The 27,964-nt window shown below is 43.8% G+C and overlaps 1 protein-coding gene across 1 annotated transcript; it reads left to right on the top strand.

Moving 5' to 3' along the window:
- The first annotated feature begins 12,683 nt into the window (after window positions 1-12,683).
- On the top strand, window positions 12,684-17,946 carry LOC131901391 (ret finger protein-like 4A). The gene is made up of 2 exons (XM_059252574.1): window positions 12,684-12,969; window positions 17,375-17,946. The coding sequence occupies exons 1-2, from the start codon at window positions 12,684-12,686 to the stop codon at window positions 17,944-17,946; spliced, it is 858 nt and encodes a 285-aa protein (XP_059108557.1).
- The last annotated feature ends 10,018 nt before the right edge of the window (window positions 17,947-27,964 follow it).

Raw genomic sequence — 27,964 nt, 5'->3', positions numbered from 1 at the left:
GCAACATAGCTGAAGCCTGAGAAAAAGACCATAAAACCAACTATATGGAGATGATAGAGGTCCTTAAAGAGGAAATGAATAAATCCTTTAAAGAAATCCAGGAAGGGCTGGAGAGATGGCTCAGCAGATAAGAGCAATGGCTGTTCTTCCAGAGGTCCTGAGTTCCCAGCAACCACATGGTGGCTCACAACCATCCGCAATGAGATCTGGTGCCCTCTTCTGGCCTGCAGGTGTATATGCAGACAGAACACTGTATACATAATAAATAAATAAATCTTTTAAAAAAATCTCAGTGGCAGAAAGACAAGATCATAGGTGAAATTCCCACCTTAAAAGCTTTAAAAAGAAAAGAAAAGAAGGGAAAAGAAAAGAAAAGAAAAGAAATCCAGGAAAACATAAACAATTGGAAGAAATTAATAAAATTGTCTAAGACCTGAAAATGGAAATAGAAGCAATAAAGAAAACATGAACAGAGGGAATTCTGGAAATGAAAAAATTAGGAATTCAAAAAGGAACTACAGAAGCAAACTTCACCACAGAATACAAGAAATGGAAGAGAGAATCTCAAGTGTTATTGATATAATAGAAGAAAATGTTAAATCTAAAAACTTCCTAACACAAAACATCCAGGAAATCTTGGACACTAGAAAAAGACCAAACCTATGTATAATAGTAATAAATAAAGGAGAAGATAATCCATCTCAAAGGCCCAGAAAATATTTTCAACAAAATCATAGAAGAAAAATTTCCTAACCTAAGGAATGAGATGTCTAGAAACACGCAAGAAGCATAGAGAACACCAAATAGATTGTTCCAGAAAAGAAAGTTCATTTGACACATAATAATCAAAACACTAAACATACAGAACAAAAAAAAAGTGTATTAAAAGTTGCAAGAGGGGTTGGGGATTTAGCTCAGTGGTAGAGCACTTGCCTAGCAAGCGCAAGGCCCTGAGTTCGGTCCTCAGCTCTGAACAAAAAAAAAAAGAAAAAAGAAAAAAAAGTTGCAAGGGGAAAAGACCAAGTAACATATAAAAGCAGACCTATTAGATTAACACCTGACTTCTCAATGGAAACTCTAAAAGCCAGAAGGGCTTGGACAGATGTTATGCAGACACTAAGAGACCACAGATGCCAGCCCAGATTATTATATACAGCAAAGCTTTCATCACCATAGATGGAGAAAATGAGATAGTCCATGATGAAGACAAATTTAAACAATATCTATCTACAAATCCAGCCCTAAAGAAGGTGCTAGAAGGAAAACTCCACATCAATGTGTTTAACTACACATAGGAAATAATAATCTCATACCAGGAGAACCAAAAGGGAATCTCTCTCTCTCTCTCTCTCTCTCTCTCTCTCTCTCTCTCTCTCTCACATACACACACACACACACACACACACACACACAACAAACAACAACAACAAATAACAAAAATTAACAATCTTTGGTCATTGATATCTCTGAATATCAATGACCTCAATTACCCAATAAAAAGACATGGACTAACAGAATGGATATGAAAACAGGGTACATCCTTCTGCTGCATCCAAGAAACATACCTCAACATCAAAGGCAAACATTACCTCAGAGTAAAGAATTGGAAAGATATTCCAAGCAAATGGACCTAAGAAGCAAACTGGTATAGCCATTTTAATATCTAACAAAAGAGACTTCAAACCGAAATTAATCAGAAGATATGAGGAATTCCACCAAGAATATTCCTCAAAAGAAAAATCCACCAAGATGACATTCTAATTCTTAACATCTATGCCTCAAACACAAGGGCACCCAAGTTTGTAAAAGAAACACTCCTACAGCTTAAATCACATGCTGACCCTCATACACTGATAGTGGGAGACTTCAATATCCAACACTCACCAATGGACAGGTCATCCAGACAGAAATATAACAGAAAAATGCTGGAGCTAACTGACATTATAAACCAAATATAATAACAGACATCTATAGAACATTTCACCCAAACACAAAAGAATATACCTTCTTCTCAGCACCTCAAGGAACTTTCTCCAAAACTGACCACATACTTGATCACAGAGCAAGTCTCAACAGATATAAAAAAAATAGATATAATTCCCTGCATCCGGTAAGACCACCATGAATTAAAACTGAATATCAACAGCAGCAGAAGCAGCAGAAAGCTTATAAACTCATGGAAACTGAACAACTCTCTACAGCACACACAAAAAAAAGATCAAGGCAGAAATAAAGAAATTAAAGACCTCCTAGAATCCAATGAAAACGAATGCACAACATACCCAAACTTATGGGACACAATGAATGCAGTCCTAAGAGGAAAGTTTGTAGCACTAAGTGCCTACACTTAAAAAAATGGAGGGATCTCGTACTAGCAACTTAACAGCACACTTGAAAGCTCTAAATCTAGAGCAAAAAGAAGTAAGCACATAGAAGAGGAGTCAACAGCAAGAAATAATCAAACTGAGGGCTGAAATCAATAAAACAGAAGTAAAGAAAACAATACAAAGAATCAATGAAATGAAGACTCAGTTCTTTGAGAAAATCAAAAAGATACACAAACCCTTATCTAAACTAACTAAAAGAGAGACAGAAAACATCCAAATTAATAAAATCAGAAATGAAAATGGGGTACATAACAATAGACACTGAGAAAATCCAGAGAATCATACTTCAAAATCCTGTAAAATCTAAAAGAGATAGATAATTTTCTCAATAGATAGCACTTACCAAAATTAAATCAGATGAGATAAACAATTTAAATAGACTTATAATAGCTAGTGAAGTAAAATCAGTCATTAAAATTCTCCCAACCAAAAAAACCCAGGGTGAGATGGTTTTAGCATAGAATTCTACCAGACTTTCAAAGAAGAGTTAATGCCAAAACTCCTCAAAATATTCCACAAAATAAAAACAAAAGGAACATTGCCCAATTTATTTTATTTGCCACAGTTATCCTGATACCTAAACTCAACAAAGAAAAAGAACTAGAAGAAACCAGTTTCCCTGATGAACATAGATGCAACAATGCTGACCAAAATACTTGCAAACTGAATCCAAGAATACATCAAAAAGATCATCCACCATGATCAAGTAGGCTTCATCCCAGAGATGCAGGGATGCCTCAATGTCTGAAAGTCAGCCAATGTAATCAAACAAACAAACAAACAAACAAACAGAAAGAAAAAAGATACACGGTCATCTCATTAGATACAGAAAGGGCCTTTGACAAAATCCAATACCACTTCATAATAAAAGTCGTCTAGAGATTAGGGATACAAGTGACATACCTAAACATAATAAAAATAATTTACAGCAAGCTTATAGCCAACATCAAATTAAGTGGAGAAAAACTTCAAGCAATTGTACTCATCAGGAACAAGCAAGGTTACCCACTCTCTCCATCTCTATTCAATATAATACATGAAGTTCTAACTAGAACAGTAGGACAGCTGAAGGAAATCAAGGGGATACAAATTGGAAAGAAAGAAGTCAAATTATTGATATTCGAAGATGACATAATAATATACATAAGTGACCCTAAAATTCCACTGGGGACAGCATATAGCTGATAAACACTTTCAGCAAAGTGGTTGGATACAAGATTAACTCAAAAAAAACTCAGTTGCAATCCTATATACAAATGACAAACAGGCTGAGAAACCCTTCACAATCTCCTCAAATAATATAAAATATCTTGGGATGCCTCTAACCAAGAAAATGAAAGACTTGAATGATAAAAACTTCAAGTTTTTGAAGAAAAAAAAACAGAAGAAAATATCAGAAAATGGAAAAGATCTCTCAAGTTCCATGGATCAGTAGGATAACATAGTAAAAATAGCCATCCTACCAGATGCAATCTACAGATTCAACACAATCCCCATCAAAATCCCAACACAATTCTTTACAGATCTTGAAAGGACAATTTTCAACTTCATATGAAAAAACAAAAGACCAAGGATAGCTAAAACAATCCTGAGCAATAAAAGAACTACTGGAGGTCTCACCATCCCTGATTTCCAGTTGTACTACAGAGCTATAGTAATAAAAACTGCTTGGTATTGGCATATAAACAGACAGGTTGTTTTATGGAATAAAACTGAAAAACCAGACATAAATCCACACATCTATGGACACCTAATTTTTGACAAAGAAGCCAGAAATATACAATAGAAAAAAGGAAGCATCTGCAACAAATGGTGCTTGTCTAACTGGATGTTGGCATCTAGAAAAATGCAAATAAACCATCCTTATCACCCTGCACAAAATTCAAGTCCAAGTGGATCAAAGACCTCAACATAAACCCAGACACACTGAACATGATAGAAGAGAAAGTGGGGAACAGCCTTGAATGCATTGGCACAGGAGACAACTTTGTGAACAGAACACCATAGCACAGGCACTAAGATCGACAATTAATAAATGGGACCACATGAAACTGAAAAGCTTCTGTAAGGCAAAGGACACTGTCAGTAAGACAAAACATCAGCCTACAGAATGGGAAAAGATCTTCATCAACTCCACATCTGACAGAGGACTAATATCCAAAATATATAAAGAACTCAAGAAACTAGACATCAACAAACCAAATTATACAATTAAAAATGGGCTACAGATCTAAACAGAATTCTCAACAGAGGAATCTCAAATGGCTGAGAAACACTTAAAGAAATGTTCAGTCAAGACAGGTCCAGTCCCTGCCTCGACTGAATCTACCAGGCTGAGCTGAATCCCCAGGGGAGTCCTTGCCCTGGAGGAGATGGGAATGGGGGATGGACTGGGGGGAGGGGGGCGGAGGAGGGAGGACAGGGGAATCTGTGGCTGATATGTAAAATTAAATTATAAAATAAAAAAAGAAAAGTTCAACATCCTTAGCCATCAGGGAAATATAAACCAAAAATACTTTGAGATTTCATCTCACATCTGTCAGAATGGCTAAGATCAATAACACAAGTGTCAGGTCATGCTGGTGAGGATGTGGAGCAAGAGAACACTCCTCCATTGCTGGTGGGAGTGCAAACTTGTACAGTCACTGTGTAAGTCACTATGGGCATTCCTCAGAAAGTTAAGAATCGATCTACCTCAAGACCCAGCTATACTACTCCTGCGCATAACCCAAAGGACTCTTCATCCTACCACAAGGACACTTGCTCAACTATATTCATTGTGACTTTATGTATAATAGCCAGAACTGGAAACAACCGAGATATTCCCCAGCTGAAGACTGAATAACAAAAATGTAGTGCATTTACACAATGGAATATTACTCAGCTATAATGACAATCATGAAATTTGCAGACAAATGGATACAACTAGAAAAAAAAATCATCCCGAGTAAGGTAACCTAGACACAGAAAGACAAATATGGCATGTATTCACTTGATGTTATGTAAATAATACTCAAGCTACAATCCACAGACCCAGAGAGGTTAGGTAAGGAGGGCTCTAGGAAGGGATGCATGGATCTCCCTGGAAAGGGAAAATAGAATAAATTTTTCAGGTAAACTTGGGCAGGATGGACGGAGAGAGTGGAGGAAGAGACAGCTGGAATTGGGGAGCATTGAGGAGTGTAACCTAGTGCAGTGGAAACTTCCTGGAATCTCTGAGGGTGACCCTAATGAGGGCTCCTAGTAATGGAGGCTAATAGCCAGTCAAGGCTTCCAGGGTGGGACTGTGCTGTATTCGGTTGAGTTGCCGGTCCTGTAGAGATCTCTAAACAACCCAGGCTGATGCAAGGACAGAAGGTCGGTCTCTGAAAACTGACAGCAGGGTCCCATTGCCAAGGACAACATCCACACAGCTCATTTAAATATAGTGGTCAAAGCTGGGTGGTAGTAGCGCACGCCTTTAATCCCAGCACTTGGGAGGCAGAGGCAGGTGGATCTCTGAGTTCGAGGCCAGCCTGGTCTACAGAGCAAGATCCAGGAAAGGCGCAAAGCTATGCAGAGAAACCCTGTCTCAAAAAAAACATATATATAGTGGTCAAGCTGGTGCCTGCTTGCACCTTCACCCCCATGTTCTGGTCTCATTGGTGTGAGAAGGTACTTTGCAAGCTATAGAAAGAGAAACCTGGATACCAGCCTCTAAACCCTTGACCTTCAATCTGCCCTGCCTACAATATGTGCTGGGGCAATGGTGGTACAGAACTTGTGGGAATGACCCACTGATGTCTCGTTTAACTTTAGGCCCATGCCCTACACTACCTGGATGGCCAGGAACCAGACCCTGGATAGCCCAGAGACCTAAGGTAAAACCAAACACAACTGGCAAAAAAAAAAAATCAATGCTATGATTCCTAATGATATTCTGCTACAGTGCCTTGTCCAGTACTCATCAGAGAGGCTTCCTCTGGCATCAGATGGGAGTGGGTGCAGAGACCCACAGCCAGACATTATGAGGAGATAAAGGCAAAATTGGAGGTCTCCAATGGGTCCCTCCTCTCTGAGATAGGGGAGCCTCACGGGAGAGGGGGAGGAAAGATCGTAGAAGTCAGAGGGGATGGAAAACACCAGGAGAACATGACCAACCAAATCAACTAAGCAGGGCTCACATTGACTCACAGAGACTGCAGCAGCAAGCACCGGGCCTATACAGGTCTGCACCAGGTCCTCTGTGTATCTGTTACTGCTGTTAGCTTGGTGTGTTTGTGGGACTCCTAACAGAGGGAGTGGGTGTGTCTCTCACTCTTTTGCCTGCTCTTGAGACTCTTTTCCTCCTAGCGGGTTGGCTCGTCCAGCCTCAATGTGAGGGCTTTCCCCTTGTCTTATTGTGTATTGTTTTGTCCTGTTTGGCTGTCGCCTCTTGGAGGCCTGTTCTTTTCTGAAGAGGAAACCAAGGGGGAGTAAACCTGGGGGAGAGGGAAGGTTGGGAGACCTGAGGGAGAGTGGAGGTAGGGAACTGTGGTCAGGGTGTATGAGAGAAGAATCAACTTTCAATTTAAAAAAAAAAAAAGGTGAAAGGTGAGAAACAACACCAAGGTTGTCCCCTGACTTCCACATGTGTGCCATGGCACACACAGATCTAGGAAACACACACATGTACATCCCTCACAGAGAGAGGAGGGAAGATTCTTAAGAAGTATATATTCAGGCCAACAAGATGGGTCAATGGGTCAGTGGGTCAGTGGGTCATGGAGCTTACCACTAAGCCTGATAACCTGACTTCAATCCCTAGGACCCACATGCTGGATGGATAGAATTTATTTTGTCCTGTAAGTTGACCTCTGACCTCCACATACATAGTGTGGCATGTAAGTGGCAGATAGATAGATAGGTAGGCAGGCAGGCAGGCAGGCAGACAGACAGACAGATAGATGAGGGTTTTTTTCTTTTCACTTCCCACTTTATTTTATTGTGTCTTTTGCCTGCATATGTGTCTGTGTACCATGTGCATGCCCATTACCCTCCAAGATCTGAAGAGGGCATCAGATGGGTGGTTATGAGCTGCCACGTGGATGCTGGAATCAAACGCAGGTTCTCTGCAGTATCAGTTGGTGCTGCTAACCACTGGGTCATCTCTCTAGTCCCTCACTTCCCTAAATAAGCAATTTTAAAGCATATCTTTGTGATAACTCACAAATCATGTCTAGAAAGAGTATACCTCAACACAGCACCTGAAAGGAAAATTATGGTGATATTTTATTTGTACTGAAATGTGATTTTATTTGTATGTTAATAAATAAAGTTGCCCGGGGGTCAGAGCTATTAGAGCCATAGCAAAAGCTGGGCAGTGGTGGTGCATGCCTTTAATCCCAGCACTTGGTAGGCAGAGCTAGGTAAGTCTCTGTGTGTTCAAGGATACAGCCAGCATTGGAGACACACACCTTTAATCTCAATACCAACCATAGAAGACCTGGAGGTCTGTACAGACAGGCAGTGACGAGGCAGTCATGTGGTTGGGTTTACAACCAATGAGAAGGCAGAACAGAAAGTCTTTATAAAGACAAAAACACAGGAAGTAGCTCTCTTTTGGAGAGGTAGGACCACCGCGAGAGGAAGGGTAAGGTTTTTAGCTCTTAGCTCTGACCTCTTGGCTTTCTTCTTCGCATTGGTTCTGTGTCTCTTATTTAATAAGACGGTTGGTTACATCTACAGGACATGATAATTCTCACTTTTTGCTTTTCACCATTAACATGTATTACTTTATAGGAGCTCCATTTGGTCTTGTTTTCACATATGTGTACATTGTAGTATGATCATATTTAACCCCTCACTCTCTTATCCCACTGTCCCTTTTTACTGGCCACTCCTTTCCCTCAAATAACTTCCTACATTCATGTCTTTAAAAAAAACAACAACAAAGGAGGAAGTGTCTCACCATGTTGCCCTGGCTAGCCTGGAACTCACTATGTAGACTAGGCTGGCCTTGAACTCACAAGAGATTCACTTGCCTCTGGCAGGACTGACAGACCAGGAAGCCCCAGAGATCTGCCTCTCTCTCTGCCTTCCCAGCACTGAGATTGCAAGCATGTGCCAGCACACCCAGCTTTCTCAGTGTGGTCTAGATACTGACCTCATGTCTTTGCGCTTATGTGGCATGCACTTCCATTGACTGAGCTATTTCCTCCAGCTCTAAATTAAAATGTGTAAATGAAAGACAGAAAAAAAGGGGAAGAGGGGAGGAAAGGACAGCCAGGATACACACATGCTCCCCTGAAGCCATGGCCATGGGTGGGAGGGGCAAATGGTCAGGCTAGGGTTGGAAATCCTGTGACTTCACTGCGGTGTTTTCCTGAGAGCCTATCAGCTTTAACACGCAATGAGCCTGTGGCCCTAGCTACAGATCATTCCTACTGCAAGGTAAAGGACACACAAATGCAAAAGGAATATGGCCCTGTCTTCACACAGATTTGACAAATGACTCAAAATGACAAAAAGACTTGTCTCCGAAGGCTGAGGATGTAGTCCAGTTGATAGAGTGCTTGCCTCGCGGGAGCCCCCAGTTCTAGCTCCCAACACCACATAAAACTACATGTTGGGTCAGGTGGTGGTGGCACACGCCTTTAATCCCAGCACTCGGGAGGCAGAGCCAGGCGGATCTCCATGAGTTTGAGGCCAGCCTGGGCTAGAGTGAATTCCAATAAAGGTGCAAAGCTACACAGAGAAACTCTGTCTCGAAAAGAAAAAAAAAAAAACCTACATGTGGGGACTGGAGAAATGCTCGACTTTAAGGTCACTGACTTTGGGTGAGGTGATGCACGCACGCACGCACGCACGCCTTTAGTCCCAGCACTTGGGAAGCAGAGGCAGGTGGATCTCTGAGTTGGAGGCCAGCCTGGACTGCAGAGTGAGTTCTAGGACAGCCAGGTCTACTCAGAAAAACTCTATCTAGAGAAAACAGAACCAAAAAAAGAAGAGGAGGAGGAGGCGGCGCACTGGCTGCATTCCCAGAAGCAGGTTCCATTCCCAGCGCGGCAAGGCAGTTCACAGCAGTCTGTAACTCCAGTCCCAGGAGATCTGCAGCCCTCTTCAGGCATCACTGTATTCACACAGTGCACAGATATTCATGCAAGCAAAACACCTATGCACACACAATAGAAATAAATAAAACCTCAAAATGACTTTTCTTTTTAAGGTGCATGCCAGTAATCCCAGCGCTCGGGAGGTACAGGCAGGAGGATGCGAATTTCAAAGTCACTCTCAGCTACATTCTAGTTAGAGTCGTGTCTAAATTACATGAAAGCTATCTCAGAGCAAAGGGAAAAAAGGAGAGCGACTCACTGGGGTTCTAGCTAAACTGCAAGGATTCAGATTCATCAGGGCCTCTGCTCTGCTTCATAGTGACCCTGACTAAGACACTTGCCCACAGCAGAGCTGAGGAATTTAAGAAGTCATCCAGGCTAAATCTGCTACCGGTGATGAGGTAAAACCTCCATGGGTGGCCCCTGCACCTTCCCTCACCAACGCCCCACCCAGTCCCGCCCCCACCCCCACCCATACACAGTAAATTGATCAATAAATGTAAAAATATTATTTCAAATAGATGTGTGGTGGTATTGTGTTCCCCGAAATATTGTGCACCCTAATAAATTTATCTGGGGTCAGAGACAGAACAACCACAATATTAAACATAGAGGATAGGCAGTGGTAGCACATGCCTTTAATCCTAGCATTCTAGAGGCAGAAATCCATGTGTTCAAGGATAGAGCCAAACATGGTGACTCATCACGCCTTTAATCCAGAAGTGAGCCTTTAATCCCAGGGAGTGATGGCAGATAGCAGAAAGGTATATAAGGCGTGAAAACTGGGAACTAGAAGCTTTTGGCTGGTTAAGCTTTTAGGCTTCTAGCAGAAGTTCAGCTGAGATTCATTTGGATAAGACTCAGAGGCTTCCAGTCTGAGGAAACAGGATCAGCTGAGGAACTGTTGAGGTGAGGTAGCTGTGGCTTGTTCTGCTTCTCTGATCTTCCAGCATTCACCCCAATAACTGGCCTCAGGTTTGATTTTATTAATAAGAACTTTTAAGACTCATGCTACATAAATGTAATTGTATTTGATGGGGTTTGGGAAGAAGGGCTTGTTGTTGTCTTGGGGTTTTGGTTGGTTGGTTTTTCAAGACAGGGTTTCTCTGTGTAGCCCTGGCTGTCCTGGAACTCACTCTGTAGAATAGGCTGACCTCGAACTCAGAGATCGGCCTGCCTCTGCCACCCGAGGACTGGGATTAAAGGCGTGTGCCACCACCGCCAGCTGTATTTGGTTTTTTTTTGTTGTTGTTGTTTTGGTTTGGTTTGGTTTGGTTTGGTTTGGTTTTTTTTTTTTTTTTTTGGTTTTTTTTTTTAAGTACTCAGCACACACCAGCAAGTGATTATTGTGGAAATGATTAAATGAACAACTAAATGTAACCTAAGCCTCTTCTGCCCCTCTCTCTAGTTTCCTCCACCTCCCAGTTTTATATTCTCATCCTTGAATTTCAATCCACCCATCAGTCATCTAAAGCTGAGAGAACATGACCGAACATTATTTTTAAGTAAAGTGTATTTCACTGTATAAAAATCTCACTTGAGCCAAATTTTAAATCTGAATCTCTTTGGATTAAGAAGAGACAGGTGGAGAGTGAGAGAGGGGGTAGCATCATCCATTAAAAAGCCCTTGGAGGTGGGTACCACTCGAGAATTCAGCTGGGAGCCAGAGAGAGAGGAGCAGAGAAGAGGTGAGTCCAATCAGGCCATTTCTTCTTCAGTTCTCAGCTCCCTGCCAGGGGCAGAGGGAAATGTTCTCAAGGAGGTGATTTAGGACCCTGCATGTGCTGTCTGAGGCTAGCCCATGCCAGACAGTAAGTTCATGTAGGGTCACAGAGCTCCCTACTCAAGCAGCAGAGAGTGGGACAGAGCCTTTCAACACCCAGCCTGGAGAAGTGAAGAAATCTTCATTCTCTTGAGTCCAACCAGTGCTTGACCAACTGTCCAAGGTGGGAGATGTATCACTCCCATTGGCTCATTCAATATCCAGGTGGGACAAGGGAGCTGGAAAGTTCCTGGGTCAAGGCCAGCACCATCTGATAGAAATAGAACATGACCCACCTACGTAATGACACACTTTCTAATTATTAAGGTAGAGAAAGTAAAATAACTTATTGAAATAAATTGAGATATCAAAAAATTAAGGAATTGGAGAGCTAGCTCAGAGGTTAAGAGCACTGGCTGCTCTTACAGAGGAACTAGATTCCATTTTCAGCACCCACATGGTAGCTCACAACTATCTGTAACTCCAGCTCCAGGGGATCTGACACCTCTGGCCTCCATGGGCACCAGCACTCATGTGCACATGCCCACATGTAGATACAACTATACATAAGTAAAAATAATAAAAGTAAATCTCAATGTGTGTGTGTGTGTATATATATATATATATATATATTACAATGTGTCATTAGTTTAACAGTGTTAATGAAATAGCTTGTGTTCTTTTTCTCATATCTTTCAAACTGAGTGGGTATTTTTTACTCACAGCACATTGCAATTCAGATAAGGCCCCACAGGACCAGTGAGATGGCTCAGTGGGTAAAGGGACTTGCCACCAAGCCTAACAACCAGAGTTCGGTCCCCAGGCCCCACAGGGTGGAGGGAGAAAGCTGACTCTGCATGTTGTCATCTGTCTTTCTCACACACACACACACACACACACACACACACCATGGCGCACACACCTCCCCACACATATACACACACAAATCAACATTAAAATACTAAAGACAGATACACCCCTTTTCAGGTACTCCATGACTGCCACACTAGGCAATCTAGATACAGACCCTTTCACCCTTTCGACTGAAAGCTGAGAGGAATCCGGTCTTTCTTTCCGGCTACCATTTCAATGATTAGAAGTTCAAAGGTAGCCGGGCGGTGGTGGTGCACGCCTTTAATCCCAGCACTCGGGAGGCAGAGTCAGGTGGATCTCTGTGAGTTCGAGGCCAGCCTAGGCTACCAAGTGAGTCCCAGGAAAGGTGCAAAGCTACACAGAGAAACCCTGTCTCAAAAAACCAAAAAAAAAAAAAAAAGTTCAAAGGTATAAGTCAGTTATATCTGTGTTTTTGGGTTTTTTGTCTTTAGAACCTATTACTAATGACTGTGACAGTCTTGTCATCCCTGTGCGTGCAGAGATGGCAGTCTCTCTCTCAAGATCTAGCAGTCACTCAACTCATGAAAATGCCCATATCGTGTACGTCTTTCCCTTCAGGCGCCGACCATGGCTCATTTCTTCAAAGAGGGCAGTGCTTGTCCCTTCTGCCAGCGTTATCTGGAAAGACCGATGTATTTGAAATGCGGATACACCTGCTGCCTCCGGTGCATTGACTCACTAGAGAAGAGTCCCAAGACGGGGGGCATACTGTGCCCCAATTGCTCCGTTGTCTCTTTGAAGGAAGACATTCTACCTGCTTTGCTGCTGGGTCGCCTGACTGCCAAGATAAAAGAGCTAGAGCCACAGCTGAATCATATTCTAAAAATGAACCCCAGGATGAAGATATTTCAAGGTAAGAACTCTTACAAACATCTCCAGATCCATAAGGCACTCTGGGGAAATCAACTTTCCAACATCTCCCTGTTCAGTTTTGAACATTAGCTAAAGCCCAAAACACAGCAATTCCCACTTCTCTGAGTATAGATTAAAACTAAGTGGGAAATTTTTCTGCCTCTGCCTCCCAAGTGTTGAGAATAAATAGTGTGCACTATCACACCCCACCCATCTACAAGTTTTTTATATGTATTTATGAGTGTTTCCCTGCATGTATGTATATCTGTTCACCACATGCATACCTGGGTGTGCATGGGGCCAGAGAGGGCATTGGATCCCCTAAAACTGGAGTTGCAAGTGGTTGTGAGATGTCAAAACTAAATCTGGGTCCTCCAAAAAGAGCAACAGTTCTGTCTATCTTGGAACTCACTCTGTAGACCAGGCTGGCCCCGAACTCACAGAGATCCACCTGCCTCTGGCTCCAGAGTGCTGGGATTAAAGGTGTGCACCACCACCTCCCGCTCCCTCCTGGAAAATGTTAAGAACATAGAATATTTATATCATGCCCTAGCACTCTACTATCCAGTATGGTAGCTACTGGTAGTTGTTGAACATTTGAAATGAGGCCTGTATAATAATAATGTGATTGTATAATCACATTACTAATTGATCGTATTGCTTTTTAGTTTATTTTCAATTAAATTTATTGTGTGTGTATGTGGGTGCACGGATGCCTCAGATTGTGCCTGTGGAGGTTAGAGGACAACTTGTCAGAGAGCCAAGTCTCTCCTTCCACCATGAGGGGCCCTGGGCTTGAACTCAGAATATCCAGTTTACAGAGCAAGCAAGTTTTTACTTGCCAAGCCGTGTTGGTTGCAAGCCCTCATAGTTCTTTTGATGTATTTACGAGAAATATCTAAAATGTGTGCACACCTTGAGTCCATTTTGACAGCACCAGCCCAGAAGTTAGCTTTTCATATTCGATCATGTGTAAGTTACCTAACAGTCCAGTTCGAGGCAAATTTTTGATTCTGTAGCACCAGGTTTTCTTGAGGTTGTTGATTCAGACACAAACTGAGCAGTGCTGATACTGCTGACTCACAATCCACGTGTGGATTAGCAGAAGCCCAAGTCAGGATATACGGCCCCTGTCTGACAGTGAGACCCAGGATCTGAAGTGTTCAAAAGTCCCCAGGTGATGGTGATGTACAGAGAGCTTAGGCGACCATTGCCATGGATTAAATCATCCTGGCGCTCAGGGCCCCCACGTGAGTGGCAAAAGCCGGCTGATGGTTGTTTGAGGAGATTTACCAGTAGGTGTAGTTACACGGGGACTCCAGACCCGATGTCTGCACCGTGTGCTCTCTACTCCAGGGCTGCAGAAAACAGTGCCTGGGTCCACTTCACAAGTTAGCTCGGCATTATTGGTGTGCTCAGTTTTATACCCCGCTTAAATATTTTATCCACTCCTCTGTGTGTGTGTGTGTGTGTGTGTGTGTGTGTGTGTGTGTGTGTGTAGGTCAGAGGACTCTAAGAATCACTTTGTGGCATCCTTTCTCTCCTCTCCTCTTTATGTGTGTTTGTATGTTCCGGGAATCAAGCCTGAGTCGCCAGGCTTCCAAGGCAAGGGCCTTTACCCACTAATCCATCTCACCATCTCCTATTATCACATTTATTCTGCATTGCTGTTATGATATGACTTAGAGAAAGGTATGCAATGAAAATGGATTATCATAGCCCAGTGGTATGTATAATGGGCTGAAGTCAGGAGGCCAGTCTAGACTTACTACTGGATTCCTGAACCCTAGGCTTATTGAAATGTACACAGTCCTTTCTCATTCTCATTGTTCCTAGTGGCTGTGCTTTTGTGCATAACTCCGTCTACATATCAACTGTTTACTTTCTAGTTACTTACTTTGTTTTGGATTGTTGTTGAGATTGGGTCTCACTATGTCACCTTTGCTGCCCTGGAACTCATAAAGATACACCTGCTTCTGCCTCTGAGTGCTGGAATTAAGGACATGCACCACCACACCCAGCCCCAACTGTTTAGTTCTTGCTCCCATATGAACTTGGATTGAAGATGGTCAAATGCAAGCCAGCTGGTGGTGGCGCACACCTTTAATCCCAGAGCTTCGGAGGCAAAGGCAGACAGATCTCTGTGAGTTCAAGGCCATCCTGGTCTACAAGGATGTAACAGCCAGAGCTGTTACACACAGAAACCCTGTCTCAAACACACACACAAAAAAAAAAAAAAAAAAAAAAAAAAAAAAAAAGATGCTGAAATATGTTCCAGAATATTCTTTGTCCTTAAATAACTCCCTAATAACTTCCAATTAGTAAACAGTATAGACTTTTTTCCACTGATCCAAGTAATTAAGAGGCTGTCTTAGCAACAGCCTGTTGCTATAACAAAACACTTGACCAAAAGCAACTTGGGGAAGGAAAGGTTTATTTGACTTACACTTCCAGGTCACAGTCCATCACTGAGGGAAGTCAAGGCAGGAACTCAAGGAAGCATTTGGACAGAAATCATGGAGGAAGACGGCTTGCTAACTTGCCTCTGGCAGGATGGTCTTTCGAATGCTTACCTAACTCCCTTATATACCCCAGGACTACCTGCCCACATATGGGTCCTTCTACATCAGTTAACAATTAGGCAGCCCCCCCTCCCACAGACACACCCACTGGCTTATCTGGCCTGGACAGCTCCTCCACAGAGATTCACTTTTCAGGCAGTTGTAGGCTATGCCAACCTGACAGCGAAAGCAGACTAGGAGAAGAGCCAGGTGAAACACCTGGGTTGTAGTCAAGGGCTCGGAGGTTTATATTGGTTTCAATCTCACTTCATTGGGTAAGCATATCCTAGGTCCTGATATGTAGGGGCTACTGGAAAGGCCAACAAGCCACTCTTTTCCAAGATTCCCTGACCCTCTGAACCCATGTATTTCCCTTAGGGGACACACTCAGGATTTAAACCATGGCACCATACAACTTCTGGTCTGAACTGTTGCTGGGAAACCAACCTTTATACCAAGTGCTTGTCCTTAATCCCAGCACTTAGGAGGCAGAGTCGGGTGGACCTCTGTGTGTCCAAGGCTAGCCTGGTCTATAGAATGAGTTCCAGGCCAGCCTCTACCATGCACATTCATGACCTTGGAAGTTCCTTCCTGTATCTTTTTTTTTTGGGGGGGGGGGGCAAATTGTTGCTTCGGAGGCAAAGGCAGACAGATCTCTGTGAGTTCAAGGCCATCCTGGTCTACAAGGTGAGTTCCAGAACAGCCAGAGCTGTTACACACACAGAAACCCTGTCTCAAACACACACACACACACACACACACACACACACACACACACACACACACAAAAGATGTTGTTATTTGGGGGCAAATAACAACAATAATAACTTGTTGTTATTATTATTATTATTAAGAAAAATTTTTTCATTCATTTTATAATACCTTCCTGTATCTTGACTTCTCCAAAATTAACTTGCCCCTCCCGTACTCAGGACTTGAAGCAATAACTCTTTGTTTTCTGAGTGTTTGTATGTATGTATGTATGCATGCATGGGCATGTGGAAGCCAGAGGACAGCCTTGAATGTCATTCCTCAGCTGCCATGCACTTTTTTTGGTGGGGACAGAGTCTCTCACTGACTAGCTTAGGCCAGCAAGCCCAGAGATCTGCCTGTCTCCCGCTATCTAGCACTTGGATTATTATAATTATGCACCAACCACCACCCCTAGCATTTTTTATGTGAGTTCTGGGACTTGAATTCAAGTCCTCACTCGGGCTTACAAGGCAAGCACTTTTTCAGCAGACCTATCTCCCCAGACATCCTTATTTTTTTATAACTCTAAGAAAAAACCTGTCTAGAATGCAACTCCCAGGGCTGCTGAGGTGGCTCAGCAGATAAAAGCTCTTGTGCCTGACAGCCTGAGTTTGATTCCCCAGGACCCACCTGGTAGAAGGAGAAAACCAGTTCCTTCAAGTTGTCCTCTGACCTCCACATACATAACTCTGGTGCACATACACATACATAAATCATGTAAAACAAAATTTTTAAAGAATCCAATCAAATAGATGACTGCAAAGAAAAGATTAGTATTTTCCTACTCTACAGTAAGTGTTGTATCTGCTACCCTTCAAATGCTAATTAAACAAATTAAATATTAAATAAGTCAAATACTCAACACTGTAGACATTTCCAACTGTGATTTAGAGAAACATTTTGTGGTAACTGCTTTCATGCTACACATAAAACGTCACCTAACTAGGAAGATCATGAAATTTTCTGCAAAATGTGATTTAAAAAAAAGAGTGGAATTAAATAAAAGTGAGATACATGGGCCTCAACAATAAATATGAAGGACAGAGTCCGTGTTGCTTATCTTTGCTGAAGTACCGGATTTTCTCTACACAGTAAACATGACCTTTGATGTGGACACAGCCCACAACAAACTCATCATCTCTGATGACCTAAGGAGTGTCTACTTTGGATCTAAGCAGCAGGACCGGAAAGAATGTGCAGAGAGATTCCAGATCTCCACCTGCGTCCTGGGCTCCTCACGGTTCACTTCCGGCCGCCATTACTGGGAGGTAGTGGTGGGAACCAGCAAAGAATGGGATATCGGCGTTTGCAAAGAGTCAGTTAATCGACAAGTTCCTATTCCCCTGTCGGATGAAGAGGGATTCTGGACTGTGGGTGTGAGAGAGGGAGACTTCTATGCCGCCAGCACTGAACCCTTGACTGTGCTCACCGTGAACCCTCGGTTGCACAGAGTGGGGATTTTCCTTGACCTACAAGAAAAGAGCATTTCCTTTTGGGACCTTAGCGATGGTTCCCACATCTTTACATTCTTTAAAATTTCTGAATCAGATGCATATCGCCCACTCTTTATTCCATCAAATTCAAATCCAGATGATCAAGAAGAAATCCTCACAATCTGTCCTGTGACACATCCAGGCATTTTTGGGCCTCCAGTTAACCCCTAACAAGGAAAATAATCCTTGAATACAAAATCTTCTATGGGAAATTGGCTGTGTACTCCTAACTATGCCTAAGAATTTTTGTGTTTGGTATATACAGGACACAAAAGCATTGCAGAAATATATGGAGGGCATCATGAATCTTAATTAGTTAGGGAAAATTGCATTTTTAATATAAAATATTATTATTGTTTTGCTTGGAATTTGTTTAAATTTCTGTTCCTATTCATATATTGTGAACTTTTAGATAAACTTGGAATGTCTTCCTTTTTACTTACTATAATAATGTGCTGCTTTGTGAAATAAATAAACTAAATTAAAATTTCAGATTTGACCAAGCAGGCTGATTGATTTTCTAAAGGACAAGAAAATAAGACCTATATATCAACAGTAAAAAAAAGAGAAATGTTTAGATATGCTGTTGTACCCAATAACTTTTAACATCACAAATTCATCTCACATACAAATTTAATATCCACTGGGGTAGCCGGGCGGTGGTGGTGCACGCCTTTAATCCCAGCACTCGGGAGGCAGAGGCAGGCAGATCTCTGTGAGTTCGAGGCCAGCCTGGGCTACCAAGTGAGTTCCAGGAAAGGCACAAAGCTACACAGAGAAACCCTGTCTCGAAAAACCAAAAAAAAAAAAAAATCCACTGGGGTAGAGATATGTTATTAAAAATGCTAATTTTTAAATTTATATGATGCACTCTAGGGGCTGGAGGGAGAGATACTTCAATGGATTATATGCTTGCCAGGCATGAGGACTTGAGTTAAATACCCACAGCCCACATAAAAGAGATGGGGTGGTGGGGGAGACGGAGGGATGACGGCTCAGTGGTTAAGAGCACTTGCTGCTCTTCCAGAGGACTCAAGTTTAGTTTCCAGTACTCACATCAGGCAGCTCACAACTGCCTGTAGCTCCTGCTCTAGGGGATCCAGTGCCCTCTTCAGGCCTCCATACACACACTTGCACACATGTGCACACGCTTACACAAACATACCACACATAGACATAAACAAAAATGACATCAATCTTGCCAGGCAGTGGTGGCACACACCTTTAAACCCAGCACTCAGGGAGGCAGAGGCAGGTAGATTTCTGTCAGTTCAAGTCCAGCCTGGTCTACAAAGCGAGTTTCAGGACAGCCAGGGCTACACAGAGAAAGCCTGTCTCGAAAAACCAAACAATACAAAATATCAATCTTAAACATAGTAATGCAGCCTAAATAAATAACGGAGAGGTAGCATGAGTATGATGAGAGCAAAACACAAAATGGCCAAAAACAGGGACTCATGTCTATAACTCTAGCACTTGGAAAGATTAGCCAGGAGGACTACAAGTTCAAGAACAGCCTGGGTTCTAGAGTGAGTTCAAGGCCAGTGTGGACAACTTAGTAAGACCCTGTCTCAAAAGAAAAAGAGGGTTAGAAACATAGTTCAGTGAAAGAGCACTTGCCTAGTGTGGTGGTTGAATAAGTATGGCCACCATAGACTCATGTTTGAATGCTTGGCCCACAGGGAATGGCATTATTGGGAGGTGTGGCCTTGATGGAGGAAGTATGTCACTGTGGGGGCAGGATCTGAGGTCTCATCTATGTTCAAGCTACACTCAGTACACAGCCTCCTCCTGCTGCCTGCAGATCAAAATGTAGAACTCTCAGCTCCTTCTCCAGCACCATGTCTGCCTATCTGCTACCATGCTTCCCACCATGATAATGGACTAAACCTCTGAAACTGTTAGCCAGCCCCAACTAAATGTTTTCTTTTATAAGAGTTGTTGTGGTCATGGTGTCTCTTCACAGCAATAGAAACCCTAACTAAATGACCTAGTAAGCATGAGACCCTATGTTCAATCCTCAGTCCCAAACAAAAAGGGAGGGCAGGGCTGGGTATACAGTTCTGTGGTGTAGCATTTGCCTAGCACTTGGCAGGTCCTCAGTTCAAATCCCAGCACTACAAAAATAAGGGGAGAGAGAGGGGGTAGGAAGGAAGGAAGGAAGGAAGGAAGGAAGGAAGGAAGGAAGGAAGGAAGGAAAAGGAAAAGAAATTCGCCAAACATAGTAGTACACACCTATAATCACAGAACTTGGGAGGTGGAGGCGAAGAATCAGAATTTCAAAGTCATCTTTGGCAACAGAGAGAGACCAGCCTAGGCTACCCTAGGGGGTCAATCTTGTGGACTATGCTTTTTATCCCAGCACTCAGGAGGCAGAGGCGTGTGGATCTCTGTGAGTTTGAGGCCAGCCTGGTCTACATAGTGAGTTCCTGGACAGCCAGGACTACATAGAGAGACCTTGTCTTAACAAAATTTAAAGAGGGCCAGCGGGATGGCTCAGCAGGTAAAGGTGTTTGTTTCCAAGCCTGGTTACCTGAGTTTGATCACTGGGTTCCACATGGTGGAAAAAAAAAATCCCCTCAAAGTGCCTTTGAATTATACACACACACACACACACACACACACACACACACACACACACACGATGGAATTTTTCATTTCATGACATCTAATTTCTAGCCCCATAATTTCCACTTGACTTTGTATTTGTTTTTTGTTTTTCAGTGAGAAGGGGAACCTGTCACAGTACGCATGTGGAGGTCAGAGAACACCTTTGGGAGTCAGTTTTCTCCTTCTACCATGTAGATCCCAAATTGAACTCAGGTTTTCAGGTGTGGCAGCAAGTGCTTTTACCCACTGACAGGCCACCAAAAAGCAGGATAAGGTTGATGATACTCCGAAGACTCGGGAGAGGGGCAAGTCTGAGGTGAGTGATGGAGAGTGAGGTATGTGAGTGTGTAAATGCATACACAACTATGGACAATGAGGGTAACAGTATCCATTTGCTGTAACCAAGTCCCACTGATCAGCTGGCTTGTTTAAGCATAGATGTATTTTCTCATGGTTGTGGAGGCTGAAAGTTCAGTGACATGTCAAGGCTGGTTTCTCCTGAGGCCTTTCTTTAGTTTGTTTGTGGCTGGCATCTTGTGCCCTACGGTCTTCCCTCTGTTGGCCTGTGTCCTGATCTGTCTTTTTCCTTCTTCTTCATCCTCTCCTCCCCTCCTCTTCCTCCTCTCTCTATATGTATATATTACTTTATATAGATATTTATATATTTATATGTTAGTTTAATTAGCATACAAAGTAATGAGTTTCATTATGACTTTTTCTTTTTGGCTTTTCGAGACGGTTTCTCTGTGTAGCCCTGGCTGTCCTGGAACTTGCTCTATGGACCAGGCTGGCCTTGAACTCACAGAAATCCACCTGCCTCTGCCTCCTGAGTGTTAGGATTAAGGAAGACCACTACCACCACCCAGCTCATTATGGCTTTTTAAAAAGATTTTTCATTTTTATTTGTGTATGTGCAAGAGCCCACAGAGACTAGAAAAGAACATCAGATCCCCTGGAATTAGAGTTACAAATGAGCCCAGGGATGGTAGCTCACCTTTAATCCCAACACTTGGGAGACAGAGGCAGGCAGATCTCTTCAAGTTGGAGGTCAGTCTGGTCTACACATCGAGTTCCAGGACAGCCAGGCCTGTTATACAGTGAGCCACCTAACATGGGTGCTGGGAAGTGAACTCCAGTCTTCTACCAATGCCCCTAAACTGCTGAGCCAAGTCTCTTACCCCCACATTTTTTTTAAGCTTTTTAGTTTGTTTTCTTTTTTTAAGTGGGTGTGCTTACACACTGCACACATGTGTGTGCTACGATGAACATTTGGAGGTCTGCAGACAACCTGTAAGTTCTCTCCTTCCACCATGTGGGTTCTGGGGACCAAGCTCAGGTCATCAGGCTTACAGCAAGTACTTTAACCTGCCATACCGTGGATCTGGCCCTCATTATGACATTTTCACATATACTTTTTGTTGATTCCCCTTCTTCAATCCACTACCTCAACTCCTTGTCTCTGCTCCTATTGGCATCCCCCAATAGTGTCCCGATGTCTTTTTTTTCCCCCAGAGCTAGCACTCTACCACTGAGCTAAATCTCCAAACCCCCCCCCCCATGTCTTTTAATGAGGATACGTCACCTAAAGGATTAGAACACACTGTAACAGCCTGGTGTCACCTTAATCATCCTGTCTCCAAATACATCCATGCCCTGAGGCACTGAGGATTCGGACTTCAGTACTGGATTCAATATTGGCTTTAGGGGAAAACTAGATTCAGTCTGCTACGGTGAGTGCTCATATATGTGTTGAGAGAATGCTCTACCTCATGTGTCTATCAGAGGGGATGGAAGAGTAAGGACCAGCATGCATGTGTCCGGCTTGGAGCAGAGTAGACAAGACTGTAGGATGCAGTGACCTCTGTGACAACAGGAGGCAGAGGAAAGGCGCAAAGTGAGTTCCTGTCTGAGTATGTGACTCAGAAGGCGCTTATCCTGGGTCCCTGCGGTTTCCCAACAAACCCTTGCCTGTGCCAGCCCCTGAACCGGTGTGATCTCTGGCGCCCCCTGCTGCACAAAAAAAAAAGCCAAAATTCAATCCAACGCAGTAACTGCCTACTCCCGAGATACTGAGGTTTAAATTTCCTGAGATTCAGTAGGAATGAGTCCGGGACTCTGAGGGACTAATACCCAGGACAAATGATGCCACTTTCTCTCAGTTGTGGATCTGAAGCTTTAGATGTAAGTATACAACGAGGAGCAACTGCAGAAACCAGCAAATGAAAGGAGACCACGGGAGAGCGGAGCTCTAGGAAGGACACAGGTGACGGCCCACATGACGAGTGTCAGAAGAGTAGAGAGAGATGGTGTCTCCCAAAATATAGCTATCGTTCCTGCCCTTGGTTGTCTCCCAGGGTCTAGTAGCAACTCTAGCTAAAGTTTAGCTCCTGTAAAGAATTAGTTTTTTTGTTTTGTGGTAGTTTTGGTTTTGTAGTTCTCCCTGGCCCAGAAATACCTTCATAAGGACCCCCGTGTTGATTTTTCCAGAGACTTCTGGACTCACCAGTTCTTTATAGAAGCCAGGTGTGGTGGTGCACGTCTTTAATCCCAGCACTCGGGAGGCAGAGACAGGCAGATCTGTGAATTCAAGGCCAGCCTGGTCTACAGAGTGAGTTCCAGGACAGTCAGGAAGAGAAACCCTGTCTTGAAAAACCACAACCTATACCAAAACCCCCCAAAAGTTTTTTCCTAGATATGAAGAAAAAAGGGGGGGACTACAGTGTAGAATAAATAGTACCCCTAGCTTTTTCATGAAGCATATGTGGCAGCCTGTGACCTAACTAGATTCAGGTGACTTGGGACATTTTATCACCTTCTTCTTCTAAAGGAAATGGAATCAGAGACACATAGGGAAAGAGTTCAGGGCCAGGGAGATGGCCCGACAACCTGAGTTTGATAGTCAGGACCGGTGTAAAAAAAGCTTGATCCGGTGGGGCACACATGTAAATGCCAGCAATCCTACTGAGCTGTAGAGACGGGAGAATCGCTCAGAAGCCTGGGGCCAGCTAGTCTGGAGTGCACAGCGGCAGCAAGAGACTCTGATTCAACAAGGAGGAAGGCCAGAAGCAGCTCCAGGAATTGCCCTCTGGTCACCACGTGTACACCAGAGCACGCGCGCGCCGCCACACACACACACAAAGTTAAACCAATTTTCCATAACTGTTATCTTAGAGTCTTCATCCAGTAACTGATGGAAGTAGAGGCAGAGACCCACAGCCCAGCGCCAGGCTGAGCTCCAGGAGTCCAGTCAAAGAGAAAGAAGAGGGATTCTCTGAGCAAGGAGTCAGAGCATGATGGGAAAACCTACAGAGACAACTGAACCAAGCTTGTACGAACTCACGAACTTCAGACCAACAGCTGTGGAGCCTGCATGGGACCAAACTAGACACTGCATACAGGAGACAGTTGTGTAGCTGGATCTGTTTGAGGGGCCCCTGGCAGTGGGATCAGGATCCATCCCTGGTGCATGAGCTGGCTTTCTGGAGCCCATTACCTATGGTGGGACGCCTTACTCCACCTTGATAGGGGCGGAGGGAGCTTGGTCCTGGCTCAACTGAATGTACCAGGCTTTGCTGACTCCCCATGGGAGGCCTTACCCTTTTGGAGGGGATCAGGGGGTCGGGGGCGAGGAGGCTGGGGGAAGTGAGAATGGGGGTGAGTAGGGGGGTCTGTGGTTGGTATGTAAAATGAACTTAAATTTTTTTAAAAATGGTTATGTCAGTGAAGACAGGAGAGCCTGAGAGATAAATGTCTAAAAAACAAAACAACTTTATACTCTGAATAAGACTCTGATGTCCCTAGCGGTCCTAGTATCACACCTCCATTGTAAACCTACACAGTGGCCATTGGCGTAGGCCACACCCACCTATGACATCAGCCCACCTCCCCTGGACATAGATGGAGTTCAGTTCCTCAGGTTTTGGTGAGGCTAGTCCTGGATAATTGACTGAGTTAGAACATTCCCAAGTCACTCCACCAGCTTCCTCCCTACTGACCTCTTCCTTTGAAATTCTTTCGTCAGAACTGGAGATTAAATCAGGGCCTCAGACATGCTAGACTCTATTGCTGAACTATGACCCCATTCTTGGTGTTTTGTTTTGTTGCTTTCATTTTGGAAGTCTCACTAAGTTACCTGGGCTGGCCCTGAATTCCTGCCTCTCTAGACAGCATTTACAGTAGTGTACCATCTAGCCTGGCAACATTGGGTTAACTGTGGTTAACTCATGAATACACTGCTATTGCAGCTTTTTTTTTTTAAGTTGTATGTTTATGGTGTTTTGTCTGCATGTGTATCTCTGGACCTCCTGCATGCTGGTGCCAAGGAAGCCAGGAGAGGACTGGAATTGGAACCCCAGTCCTCTGGAAGGGCAGCAGGTGCTCTTCACAACTGAGCCCTCTCTCTAACCCCATAGTTACCACTCTTAATAGTAACACCCAATTGGTCACTAGGGAACATAATTACCTGTCTAAAAAAAAAAAATACTCCAGGGGAGGACTGATGGAGCTACAAGAGTAACAAGGTTGGTCCAATATAAATCTGGGAGGAACCAGGCATGGCCAATAGCCAGGTTATTCCGGGCCTGACGCTGTCTCTAGTTCTGCCCATTCAATGTGTCACTCTGGTACTGGAGACTGAACCCAGGACCTTGCGCATGCTAAACAAGTACTCTACAAAACTCCTAGTTCACTGCGCTTAAAAACATTCCCTAGTAGTTCATGGTAGTGTGCTTGCCCAGCACATAAAGGGGCCCTGCATTGGATTTCTGAGTCAGATGCACCACCACCACCACCGGAAGTATCCTTCAGCTTGTACTCTTCAGTAGAATTAGCCAGTGGTTACTAGGCAAGGTGTGCCCACTGGTGTGTAACAGTAGCATGAAGGGTGCAACTGCTCTGATTAGAAACCTGGTCACAAGCCCATTGATATGGACTATTTAACTATGTAAAGGTGTGTTGCTTTTGTTTATGTGCAGTTGTTTAATTATGTAAAGATGTGTTGCTGTTTTACCTTGCCTGCCTAAGGCATCTAACTGATCTAATAAAAAGCTGACAGGCCAGTAGCTAGGAGTAGAGGGATAGGCATGGCTGGCAGATAGAGAGAATAAGGAGTAGGAGGAATCTAGGCTAGAGAGGACGAGAAGAGAACAAAGAAGGAAGAGGAGATGCCTGGGGACAGACAGAGTAGGACTTACAGAAACAAAGGTAAAAAGGCCCGAGGCAAAACGTACAGAGAAACAGGTTTAAATAAGTTATAAGAGCTAGTGGGACAAGAATAAGATAAGGGGAGGGCTGGAGAGATGGCTCAGTGGCTAAGAGCACTGGCTGCTCTTCCAGAAGACCTGAGTTCGGTTCCCAGCACCCATATGGCAGCTCACAACTGTCCAACACCTTCACACAGACATACATGCATGCAAAAGACCAATGCACATATAATAAAAATAAACTGTTTTTAAAAAAGTTAAAAAAAAAAAGGCCAGGCATTCATAACTAATAAGTCTCAGTGTCATGATTTGGGAGCTGGTTGGTGGTCCAAAGGAAAGCCTGTTACAGCCCATGCCTCTGGAGATCACAAAAACTAGAGGGGAGCACACCGCTGTTGTTCCAATAAACAAGCATGATGAACTACTTTTTGAGTATTTATGTGTATACCCATAGATTAGGACTGCTTTCAACCTTAGCCAGAAAAGCCTTTCTGCAGATTGGTCAAAGTGTTGAGAATAAGTGACTATCGATTGCTCAGCCCTAGATGGGACATCTCTATCTTCCCCGCCCCCACCAAGGACATGGGGAATAATGTACAATGAGTTAGAATGGAAAGAATGTAAGATCTAGAAAGTTGGGGAGGAGTGCCGTGAAATGCTGTCTTCTGGATACTGCGCTCATGAACTCACCGTAGCCATGGTCACCTGCACAGCATTGAGCAATAAGCAGTCAGCATCCCAGCAGGCAGTCCTAACTGAACTTAGTAGGTTACCAAAAAACAAAAACAAAAAAAGGATATCGAGGTGGAAGAGGAACATGTTGGGGAGTACCTATTGTGTGGAAGAGAAGGGTTGGATTGATCAAGATACATTTTGGGGGTTTTTTGTTTTGCTTGTTTTCAAGACAGAGTTTCTCTGTGTAGCCCTGGCTGTCCTGGAACTTAGCCCAGACTGGCCTCAAACTCACAGAGATCTGCCTGCCTCTGCCTCCCTAGTGCTGGGATTGAAGGCATGTGCCACCATGTCCAGCCAATCAAGATACATTTTTAAAGTCTGCTTTTAAGCAGCAATTTTAAAAGTGCTCTTTACAATTTGCCAATTAAAACACTGTGGCTAAGACACAGATCTACCTAAAATAAAAACAGAAATCTGAAGACATCCCCAACCAGAACCAAAAGAAAATACAACAATTTCTAAGTGGAAAGTATGTCAGAAACCTACAGGAAATGAGGACTCCCAAGGGGATGGCGGCACTTACAGGGGTGGGGGTGGCTGCCTAGAAACTCAGCAAAATACCAGGAGCTACAGGAATCTACAGATTTTCTCAGAGCCAGGTGGTGAGTTCTGCAGCCAGCTGGCCTGCCAGCTCACTCACTGCGGTACAACGCCACCAGAGCCTGTGCCAGCAAATCTGTCTACAAGAACCTGTGGTCAAAAAAAGCAGCAGCGCCCCATCAGCAGGAAATGTGGGTTCCTGTTTTGTGCACAGTGAGACGGGGGAAGGCCAAAGGAGGGTCTGTGTCTCAGAAATGAAGTTCCCGAGAAGCTGCTTCAGCAGAGCAGGAGAGAGCCCACATGCCCCATCCATGGTACACCGCAAGATGGCAGGGAGCTGTGTGGTGGCAGAGTTCCTGGGAGCCACCTAGAGCTTCGATGTGAGGCGGCTGGTAAACCAAGCCCATCAATCTCCCAGGCCAACCAGAGTGCCGGGGAGGATCCTGTTAGGCAAAGATCTGCAGACGGCCACCCAGGTGTAGACCTCTATGGATCAAAACTTAGGAGTCCCTCTCACCCACTCTATTACTCAGGAGAGTTCTGCCATGGGATCTGTTCACTCCAGCCCCAGTGCAGATACCCAGGTCAGAGAGATACCCACACACCCCTTCCCAACATGTAGGTCAACCCTGAACATGAGTTTCAGTTTAGCAAGAACCCCTCACCCTTTATGACTGGGCTCTTTATGCCAACCACCCCACCTCTACCCCAAGTGACGTCTAGTCCCCTTTCAACAAGGCAATAATCAACCCCATGGGGCTGGAGAGATTGCTTAGAGGTTAAGAGCATTGGCTGCTCTTCCAGAGAACCGGGGTTCAATTCCCAGTACCCACATGGCAGCTCACAACTGTCTGTAACTCCTGTTCCAAGGGATCCAACACCCTTACCCAGATATATATGCAGGCAAAACACCAATGTACATAAAATACAAATAACTTTTTTAAATCAACCCCAAACCCTGTTCCCTCTTAAGTCATTTTCCACCCAGAGACCCACCTGATTGTCTCCATGACTTGCCCCACTCTGCATTCAGAGTTGAGCTGAATCTCTTGGTCCCAGTTTAAGACCCAATCACAGGGTCCCCTGAATGTGCAACAGCTCAG

This window comes from Peromyscus eremicus, unplaced genomic scaffold, assembly GCF_949786415.1.
Source record: "Peromyscus eremicus unplaced genomic scaffold, PerEre_H2_v1 PerEre#2#unplaced_72, whole genome shotgun sequence".
NCBI classification, from domain to species: domain Eukaryota; kingdom Metazoa; phylum Chordata; class Mammalia; order Rodentia; family Cricetidae; genus Peromyscus; species Peromyscus eremicus.
The sequence above is the reverse complement of the archived record's forward strand: the minus strand, read 5'-3'. Positions and strand labels throughout refer to the sequence as shown.